This window comes from Fukomys damarensis, unplaced genomic scaffold, assembly GCF_012274545.1.
Source record: "Fukomys damarensis isolate Sample0158 unplaced genomic scaffold, DMR_v1.0_HiC HiC_scaffold_29, whole genome shotgun sequence".
NCBI classification, from domain to species: domain Eukaryota; kingdom Metazoa; phylum Chordata; class Mammalia; order Rodentia; family Bathyergidae; genus Fukomys; species Fukomys damarensis.
Genome location: NW_022900941.1, coordinates 22869278 through 22880311, shown reverse-complemented (window position 1 = coordinate 22880311; position 11034 = coordinate 22869278). Strand labels below are relative to the sequence as shown.

General features: G+C 31.8%; 1 protein-coding gene across 2 annotated transcripts in view; it reads left to right on the top strand.

The window, feature by feature from the left end:
• Lrp1b (LDL receptor related protein 1B) overlaps nt 1-11034 on the top strand; it is a 1779190-nt gene that overhangs the window by 1092937 nt on the left and 675219 nt on the right. For both annotated transcript variants that reach the window (XM_033757153.1, XM_033757154.1), the window contains exons 19-20: nt 4851-4931; nt 6678-6845. In XM_033757153.1, the coding sequence (XP_033613044.1) occupies nt 4851-4931; nt 6678-6845 (249 nt within the window). The remainder of the gene's footprint in view (nt 1-4850; nt 4932-6677; nt 6846-11034) is intronic.

The window sequence follows — 11034 nt, the reverse complement described above, 5'->3', positions numbered from 1 at the left end:
TTATATTATATATTATATATAAATGAAGAAGTCCAAGAGATGTAGGGAGAGGAAGGGAGAGGAGGGCATGAGAAAGCATTAAAAAAGAAATAATGTCATCCTCATGTGCCAACTCCTACTAATGAATGTAATTGTTATGTACTACAACCATATACCAATAAAAATATAAATAAATAAATAAACATTATTTTGAAAAGGAATTACCTTTGACAAGACCTAACACCCATACATGATAATAACCATAAGAAAGTAGGTCTAGTAAGACATTATCTCAATGTAATGAAAGCTATTTGTGACAATAGACAATATCTTACTAAGTTAAGGAAAATCAAAGCTTTTTCTTCAAAATCAGGAACAAAACAAGGATGTTCACTATTAACAATCTTGGTCAGTATAGTACTTGAGCATTAGCAGGACCAATCAAGCATAAGAAAGAAATACATGTGATACATATAGGAAAAAAAAAGCCAAACTTTCCTTATACACAGATGCCATGAATATTTACATAAAAGACCCAAAAAATTCTCTCCAAGACTCTAGAATCCATAATAAGATTTTACAATATATGTGGCTACAAAATCAACACTCAAAAACCAAAAATATTTCTGTACACTAATAATGAGCCCATAGAAAAAGAAATGAGGAAAACAATACTATTGGCAATATTATCAAGAAAAATTAAATACTTGGGAATTAACTTAGCCAAGGAAATAAAAGTCCTTTATACGATGACAACCATGGTATTGTGAGAAGGGGGATTGAATAGGACATCAGAAGACAGAAAGTCACTACCAATTCCTAGATAAGCAGAGTGTTATCAAAAGGGACACAATTCCAAAACTAATGTATAGATTTATTGCAATCCTAATCAAAATACCAACAGCATTCCTCATGGATTTAGAGAAAACAGTACTAAAATTCATAATGAACCAGAAGAATCCCAGAATAGCAACAGCAATTCTGGGCAAATAGAACAAAGCAAGATGTATCATTATCCCAGATTTCAAGTTCTATTACAAGGCTATAGTGATGAAAATAGTATGGTACTGACGTGAGAAAAGACCTGTTAATCAGTGACATAAAATAATGGATGCAGAAACAACCTCAGTCATATTCAGCTAGATAGAGCTTTGACAAAGGTGCCAAAACCATGCTTGAAGGAAGATAGCTTCTTTCACAAATGGTACTGAAAAATTTGTCTAGACACATACAGAAGACTGAATATTTCATAATGTACTAAACTAAAATAAAAATGGAATGAAGATCTAAAAATTCAAACAAAAACAATCTCCTAGAAAAACTAGAACTCTTGAAAACATAGATATAGGCAAGGACTGCATGAACAGGATATCAATTGTATATGAAATATTATCAATAGTCAACAAATGAGAATATATCAAATTTAAATGCTGCTCTGAAGCAAAGAAAATAACCAACAGATTGAAGAGGAAACCTATAGAATGGGAAATAATTTTCCCAACTATATTTTGGATAAAGGATTAATACTGAGAATATATATATATATATATATATATATATATATATACATACATACATATATAAAACACTCACACATAGATACTTCTCAGAAGAAGTAAAAATGGCCAGTAATTACATGAAAAATATGTTCAACATCTTTGGTCATTAGAGAATGCAAATTAAAGTAACACTGATATTCTATCTTACTACAGAAAAAATAGCTTGCAAGAAATCAATAACAAATACTGGTGTGATTTCAGGGAAAAAAGAACTTTTACATTTTTGGTGGGCATGTAAGTTAGTACAACCACTATGGAAATCAGTATGGAGATTACTCAAAAATCTAAAAATGGAAACCCCACTAAACTCAGCTATTCCCCCTTTTAGGGAAATATTTAATGACATATCTGCATACTCATTTTTATAGCAGCACAATACATATTAGATAAGTCTTGGAAGAAACCTATATGTCCATCACTAGATCAACGGATAAAAAGTTTATGTTTAAAAAATGAAGTGCCTCTCTGCTATAAAGCAGGAGAAATTTAATTCATTTGTAGGGAAATGGATGTTCTTTCAGACCATAATGATGTGAAATAAATCAGACACACAACTTTAAATATTGAGTGGCTTTTCTTTGATGAGAAACTTAAAGTACAAATAAAGAGCAGAGTAAAAGATAGATAATAGGAAACAGGGAGATAAGTCTTTTGCATATGGGACAGGATCAAGAAATGGAAGGAAGCAGAAAAGGGAAGGAAGGAGCTGTAAAAAGAATTAAGATATGTTGTGTACATGGACCAACACCAAACAATGAATATAATTATTATATTCTGCAAACATGTACAAAAAGTAAAATGAAATAATCATTTTATGTGATTGAAAACAATCCTAGTTTATTCAATGAAGCAGTGCCGTCCTTTGATCCCAGCACTCTGAGAGGCTGAGGCAGGAAAACTGCAAGTTTGAGCGCAGCCTAGGCAACTGGGCAAATTGTTAAGACCCTGTCTAAAAATTTAAAATAAGAATGAAAAGACTGGAGATGTAGCTTGATGTGAAAGCTTTTGAATTAATCCCCACTACCAAAATAACAACAAAACTACCATAATAATAATAATGATAATAATTATGGTGATAATAATAATAATACTTTTAAAATTAGAACAAAAATCCTTCTAGAGGGTCCCATTAACTTAAGTACTAAAACGGTGCTCTGCAGCTTAATTTTGAACATAACTACCACTGGAATTACTATGTAAAATCCTTAAACTCTTACAAAGAGTTTAGATAAAGTTCTATATGACAAAAATATTTAGGTTAATCTTGGTACAATCTGCCCTATGAATGTAAAGAAAAAGTTGTGCTGTTAAACATTTTAAAATACGATCTAAAATTTTGAAAATGATAGTAATATGCACAATTATAAAATTATATAAAATTAGTGACCAGTTTTGGACAATTTATGAACCAAATGTGTAATAATGGATGTATTTGGAGTCATATTTTTATAAACATAGAGAAGTATTGCTCTGCAATAAATATTTTTAAAATGTTTAGCCTTTATATTCAATATATATACTAAACTATGGCTATACTAACATAGATATACTCCTGCAATATAAGTGAAAATAAGAGAAGGAATTAGAATTAGAGTATGGTAGAAAGAAGAATAAATGATGACTTGGAAAATGGAACTCTAAAATTGGTTTTTCCTCAAGATAATACCTACAACATCAGGAAAGCCTAACATTTTCTGATTGTCAGTTTTCTTAGGATTAAAAAGCTTAGGGCTGGGGATTTGGCTCAGTGGTTCTGCTGCCTGCCTTGCAAGCGCAAGGGCCTGAGTTTGATCCCCAGTACCAAAAAAAAAAAGAAGGCTTGGATATGATCAATAGTTCTAATTTTTTAAACTGCAAAGTATTTTTTTCTTTTTATGTAATTTTAAAAAATAAACTGGAGCACAGAAATCAAAAATTAAAACTATAGATAAGTATATACATACATAATAGATAAGCAGAAGTGTAGATGTAGATTGATATGGGATGAATATATTGGTTCAGTGTTTGGAACTGAATTCCAGCTGGTGTAGCCATAGGCTATCTTAGATAATCCCGAGAAAACCTACAAAATATAATTTGAAAATATGCTCCCTTTTACTAAATATATTATATAACTCCAGGGAAATTATCTTACAGAGAACACAGCAAAAAACTTGCTACGAAATGTCTTCGGCTTCAGCTGTCGGAGGAGCACTGTTTTCTTGTCTGTTTTGCCTTTGTATCAATAAAGTGATAGAGTTGTCTTTTTTGTTTTGTTTTTCATTTTTTTAATATCTATTAAATGACCTATTGTGTGTGAAGATTTATGATTCTAGGCTCATTAGCTTGATATCTAAGAGTTCTAGTATTAAGCAATTTCTAAAACTTTAGGTGAGTTACTTTCACCACGTATGAAATAGAGTGAATAAATACTTGCAAGTCACTCAAAACTTTTGGATGACCTGTTGTTCAGGAGTTATATATTTCTATGATAACTATTACATTTAAAAATCAATGTTGATTATTAAATTTTATGAAAAATTCTCTTCTGGATTTACCAATAACTTGGATATCTTTTAAAAGTCTTTTCTGTGCTACTTCTGTGACTTTTGTTGATATATTTATCTAAAAAACAGAAAGGCTGTTTTCTACTTAGATATATAAAAATTTCATTTTTAAACATAATTCTTGCTTTTTAAAATGTTTTTGTGCTTTATTTAATAGTCAGAATTTTAGACTGTAATATCTTTGTAACTTCTCAGTACCAACTGAACTAATTTTGAGTTAATCTATTTTTGCTTTCACCTTACGATGTTGACATGTCTCATACCCTGGTGTTTGATCCATCGGTCTTATTTTGTCTCTCCACGTTCAGAGAGCGCTTTTCCTTTGAAGCATAAAAAAAAAATGCAGCACCTGAGTGCACAACGTTATCCATTGTTACTCATTTTTTTTATTTTTTTTTATTGAGTTTGTTGGTGCATTTTAGATCCATTGTTACTCATTGTGTGGAGGTTGAGTCCCTGTGTGCATAAAGTTGAATTTCATTCATTTTTCCTCACAGTGTAACTAATCTAAATAATTTTTCATTAAGTGATTTTCCCAGGCCTCCATATATTGGAAAGCTCTCCTTTAATCTCTTAAAAGACATTAAAAAACATGAGTATCCTATGTCCTTAACAATTTTCTGTTAGTATGTTCTTTTACCTACCATTTCCTCAGTGCCTCTGTAGCAAACAGAACAGTTCTGATCACATTAGTAAATGAGATACAAATTAAGTTAAGCAAAATTAATAACATATTTTCTATTGTATATTACTTTATCTTTCACAGAATTCCCAACTTGTGAACCACTGACTCAATTTGTATGCAAAAATGGAAGATGTATTAGCAGCAAATGGCACTGCGATTCCGGCAAGTACCAAATGTGTCCCCTCTACAGATTTAATTAGCTGCTTAGCTCTTGGAGCTGCTTGGCTTCCTTCATAGATAGTTTGTAACAAGCTTGCAGAGCCAAGAAAAGTGACTAAGACAAGTGGGGATTAGTATTGAGGACAATGGAGTTCAGTATTTGCCACATGGTGCTGTGAAAAAATCTGTTTTCAAATATTACATTGGACACAGTCTAAGTCTATAAACATAAAGTACAATGGGAAAGTAAGAAAATAACCTGGATGGCTGAGATGCACAGGATGGAGTAGTTTAAAAAGTATTATGAATTATGCAATTTGAACCTTATTGATCATATGAAATAGGAGGAAAAGAGCTAAAGGAGTCAGGAAAAAGGGAATTGTAGGGAAAAGGAAAGAGAAACGAAAAAATTTAAGAAAAGGAAAAAATGGAAATAAAGTGTTGTAAATAAGGAAGAGTGGAGGGGGTGAAGGGAGGGCAGGGGTGTGGGAAAAAATAAGCATCAAGATTCATCATGTAAAGGTACAGGATCCCAATGATGAATGTAACTGTATACCTAAAAAGTACCAATAAACTCAGTGAGGAATACAAAAGAAAATATGCAATCATCCAGATGATTTCAACTCTGACTCCTTGCCTTTTATGTACAAATGATGTTTTTCTTATACTCAGTTGTATTATTATACTAAATTATTTCAAATACAGGTAAATTAATCATTTATGAGTCAATACATTTCCTGTCAATTACTTTATATTAAACTATTTTTGTTTTCATATTTCTCTCTCCTACAGTTGTTTCTGATAAAGAATATAAATCACTTTCACTGATAGTATACAACAATTTTCAAGTAGAAATATAGGCATGGTAGGTACTTTTTGCTAAAGGAGTGTAGAATAAAGTCTCCATGTTAGAGAATAAAGAAGAGACCAAACAGAAGATATAACCATGCATTCTGGAGAACAGTGCTTATAGGTTTGAATAATAATTTTCCACAATAATTATATCACTGTTTGTGTCATTTCATGAAATTCCTAAATGACCATTGTCCTTTTATTTAATGAGGCATAGATGTACTCGTTCATTAGTTATTCCTGAGTGAAACAAGTTAAGCTTCAATATCCAACGCCTACAATTTACCCCTCTTAGTTTATTTTCTGTTTAAAATTTTTATATTAGTACAAAGGCAGTATTTGAAGATTACATTCATCTTGGCTAGTAGGTACATGTATATAACACAGTTTATTTCTTTTCTCAGTCTCTTTCCCCTTTCCACCCTCCTCAGTCCTTCTTTATCTTACCTTTTTCCATTTGCATTCTTGTTTTTATTATTGCCCTAATTTTATGTTTTGTTACATAATGTTGACGTTCATTATGGGTATTTGTAATGGTTCATGGTCCACCTTAATTCTTCTCCTTCTCCTCTTCTTCTCCCTTTACTCTTGATCTCCTGACCTGGGTATTTGTTAGAAATCTATCCCCTTTCTTTCCTTTTATTCAACTTTTATTTTGTTCTTTGTTAATATTTTGCTTCAATTTAGGAGTTGGTTATTGAACCATAAGAGAAAAAGCAAACCATATAAAGCTGAAAATAATTTTCTCTCCCTATGCATGGGAAACATTGTTTCAAGCAAAAGCAAATCCTGTACATCCAGATATTTTCCAAGAAATAAGCTAGATATTTGATAAGAAAAAACAAACTTGTCTTCCCAGATCAGTGCTTACTACCTGCTATTTCTGCTTCTTCCCAGATGATGACTGCGGGGATGGGAGCGATGAGCTGGGCTGCGTGCACTCTTGTTCTGCCAGTCAGTTCAGATGTGCCAGTGGCAGGTGCATCCCCGGCCATTGGGCTTGCGATGGTGACAATGACTGTGGAGAGTTCAGTGATGAAACGCAAGCCAACTGCACCAAAGAAGGTTAGCAATTTTGCATCCATGAAATCTCACTCTAAGTTCATACATATTTAGAGCACTTCAAAGTGAAGCGTTATATAAAGACTTAATTTCTCATCAAATTCAAAATACACTTGAACTGTGTGAAGTAATGATCAAGAAGACTTTGTGATAACATAATATTGGACATAAACATAATTTAATTCTGTTTTGCCTCATAATCTAAAGCATTATGAATATTAGATAAACTTACTATTTAATATATATCTTTTACATTATGGAATAAGGTAATATCCTCTCTCCTTTTCTTTCTGTCCCTTTTCTCTCTCTCCTTTTTGTCTTTATTTCATTCTCATGTCCTTTCTCTCTCAATTTGGTTGTGCCTTGAATGTATGTAAATTTTTTGCTTGTGATTTATCTGGCATGGAAAAGCAAAATGTATATGAAAAATTCTTCCTTTAAAAATATTGAAATATTCTTTTGGAGGGTAGTTGGCATTCATTACTACATTACACTTTGGACTGTGTTTTCCTCTTCTCATAGATGCCTTTTAGGCTCTTCATGGGGTGTGCGTCAGTGAACTGCTTGCTGGCTATGCTCCATATTTTGTTGTAAATGATAAACTGCCCAAAGGTAGTCTATCTTCATCTGAGAAGTAAGATCCAATCCCTTTTGTCTATCTGTATTTATCTCTAAGTAATAACCCTTTCACAGTGAGAAGTTTTCAGAAGATTCTTTCACCAGTGTGAGGGTCCATAGTGAATGAAATACCCTCTTGTAGGCTCTGTTTAGAATAGATTATTTTTCAGGTTGGATTATTTTAGGAGCAGTGACTATTTACATTAATGGTCTTCTTTAGAGCACCTTGATTTTAGTTATAAATTACTGTCAAGCACTTACTGTCAATAGGATGCCATATATTCCCTGTATCATTATGGGAAAACACTAATCTATAATAAAGAATCCAGATAATCTATAGCGAAGAATAAGCAAAGAATGAGGGCAAATTCTTACGTTACTATTTTATCATATTATAAATGATACTGTGTTCCTTAAACATTTTAACTGATAAATACAATGTACAGGCATTGAGAAAAAATAACATTTTGGAATGGCTTAAGTATAAGAATCCAGAAAATTTCAATTTGAGTAAGTTTACCCACCATTATTTTGATTATGCATTCTGATAAAAAAGTTATAAAATAATGATGATACAGAATTAGTCATCAGGAAAGTCATTTGCACATGCAGGATTTGTGAGGCAATTCCCAAAGTAAAGTAGAAATTTTATGTAATTAGTCATATAATTTGGTTCCCAAACTTGCTTTGCAAGAAAGAACGGGGGATTCTGGCCTGAGTTTTAGACTGCCTGTCAAAATTAATCAGATCCACCATATAATTGCTCAGCACTTTGCTTCACACTGCTTGAGTAAGCAAAGCATATGGTGTGGTTTCTCTCAACTCATACTGTTTTCAGATGATAAAATATTCTTGAACTAATTTTTAAGAGGAAAGGAGGGGGAGACACCAATAAATGGAATATTCCATGTATAATCTCCATCTCAGAAAATTCCTGATCAGTTCTGACACCACTTTGAAAAAGGAAATATTTCCACAGTAATGAGTTTCTCATAATCTCCATGATTAATACGTGGGAAACTGGGAGTGTATAGTCCTTAGAGATTGATAGGTATCCATCTCATTCCTTCTTAATGTGTTTTCTCTTCACTGACTTTTAAAATTTCTAGTAAGGTGAAGATTTGGTATCTTCAAAAAGCACTGTATTTTTATAGAGTCACTGCGACACACAGACAGACACACGCAGGAAGAGAGGGAAGGGGCAAAGAAGGAGAAAAAGTTCACAAACATGCAAAGCGTACACAGAAAGACCATTCACAACACAGTGATTCTGTCCTTAGTTCCAATGCCTATCTTTTATTTTCTGATTTACTTTTGTTTCTGAATCCTTTGGTTTGTACATTTTTTAGTTACTGAGTTCTTAGATATAGATGGCTTCATCTGTAAAGAAGAAAGTTAAAATCAAATTTCAGTCTTTTTACAAGTCATTAGCCCTTTACCTGTTTTAGAAAATTAAGGAGACAGTGGACATACAATTTCTAAAATACCAAATACATCAAATTAATTTGATATCATTATGTCAGTTTAATTTATATGAATTATATGTTTCTATTCATGCTTTTTTGTGAAATATTAACTATCTTCATACTTAAAGCACTTCTAATATAAATTTATGTGAATTGCACAATTCGTGTAGATAGCTCATCCTCTAAATAAATATACATTCAGAAACTGTTGTTAAAATAGATACAAAATAGTGTAGCACAAACTCAACAGAGAAAGCAACAGGTTTTTTTCTATGGTAGATTTTGCTTAAATGTAATTTTTCCTAAAAGCAATTTAAATATTCCTAAAATATTTGTATTCTGTATTTTGAAGTGACATCTGACCCTGGTTTATTGTTATTATTTTTAGAGTGTTCTATTTGCCTGAAATATTTACTTCCTATTTTGCTAAGTGAACAACATGAATGATACTTGAATATATAGACGATCTTCTATTTATATGATGTTCAGTTTTGATTTACTATGACTAATCTATCAAGTTTTAAAACCCATGAGATAGTCCTAAAGGTAATATCATTAGCATATATCCTACTTAGGCTCATATTCATCTGCTTCAACTATTTATTTCAGTTACTACTTTGGAAACTTTCACCATTCTTTTGGTCTACTTCCTCACTCATTCTTTTGTTCGGTCATCCATTTTACTTACTATTTTTTGTTATAGATTTAAGAAATAAACTGGAATAATCTCACCTTACCTTTATACTTTCACAGTCAAACACACTGTTTAATACACATTGGGTAATTGTTGAATGAAAGTTTATTTCTTGACCACACAATTTGCTTACACTGTAAAAATCCATCTCTTCTTGGTTCTGTCTTTCACGGGTAGTAATCTATGAGTTCATTTTCATATAATATTCAAAACTAAGTGCATAGATCGATTGAAGTGTATTTTCATAATACATTGTTATCATTTTATTTATCAAATAAATATTGACAATTCCAGCTCTGAATTCAATGATATAAAAAAGATACCTCCCTAATCTCACGTTATTGTTTATTTTATTTCCTTTATTTGTTCAAATGGTAATAAATTTTAAATCTTTTTGGAGCTATCATTTTGCTTTAAGTGCCAGTGAGGAAATTTCATTAGTGATGAAATAGGGGAAGGATAGTGAGTTAACTTATGTCAGTGATGCACTAACTGTGAGGCACTTTATAATTCTTACCATATTTAAACTTCACAATAAATATAACAGAGAAAAGTTCAGCTTCTTGTCCAGGATCACACAGTTGAAGTTCCACATAAAACTTAGTTGTTCTCACTTCCTATAGTCAATATCTATTTTTGTCACTCTGTAGTACGATTGTTCTCTAAGTATATATGAAGTAGCATTTATATGATTGCCAAGTAGTTACTACCTTGCTCTGAACTGCATACTCAGTTTCATTAAAAGATACAAATAAAAGACTTTTTTACTTATTTAAGTCATTGTAATGAAATTTCACAAAGAACACTAGAAGTGACTGAGGCTATTACATTAGTCACAATAAGTCTATGTATCATTCTTTTGTTTTTTAAATTCTGTTCTCCTTCCTCTTCTTTGTATCACCTTGATAAAGAAAATTCTGGAACTTTTCCTTGGAATGGCAGTGGACATTTCTAGGTAGTCTTTTCAGCCACCAAAACAACATGTTTGTCATAAAGAACTTCATTTCATAGAGCCAGAAAATTCACTAAAAAGTTTTTTAAAAAGTATTCCATTTTATAGAAAAACACTAATCAGCAGTAAAGAATGAGAAATTAGATTCATTCATAGGAAAATGGGTACATACTGAGGATATAATCCTAACTGAAATAAAGAAGTCATGCATGTGTAACTACTGAATAGTTTCTCTGGTGTGAAAAACTATAATAGTACATAAGATCCTAATAAGATAATTGACAATGTGAAATAGGAAGAAAAGGGCTAAAGGTGTAGGGAAAGTGTTAGGGGTAGGGAAAAGGTAATAAGGAAAAAGAAAAAATATGAGAAAATGAAAAAAAAGGAAATGAATTGTTTGTAACTGAGGAGGGGAGGAGGGGATGAAGGGAGGGCAGGGACAAGGGGAAAAAATGAGAACCA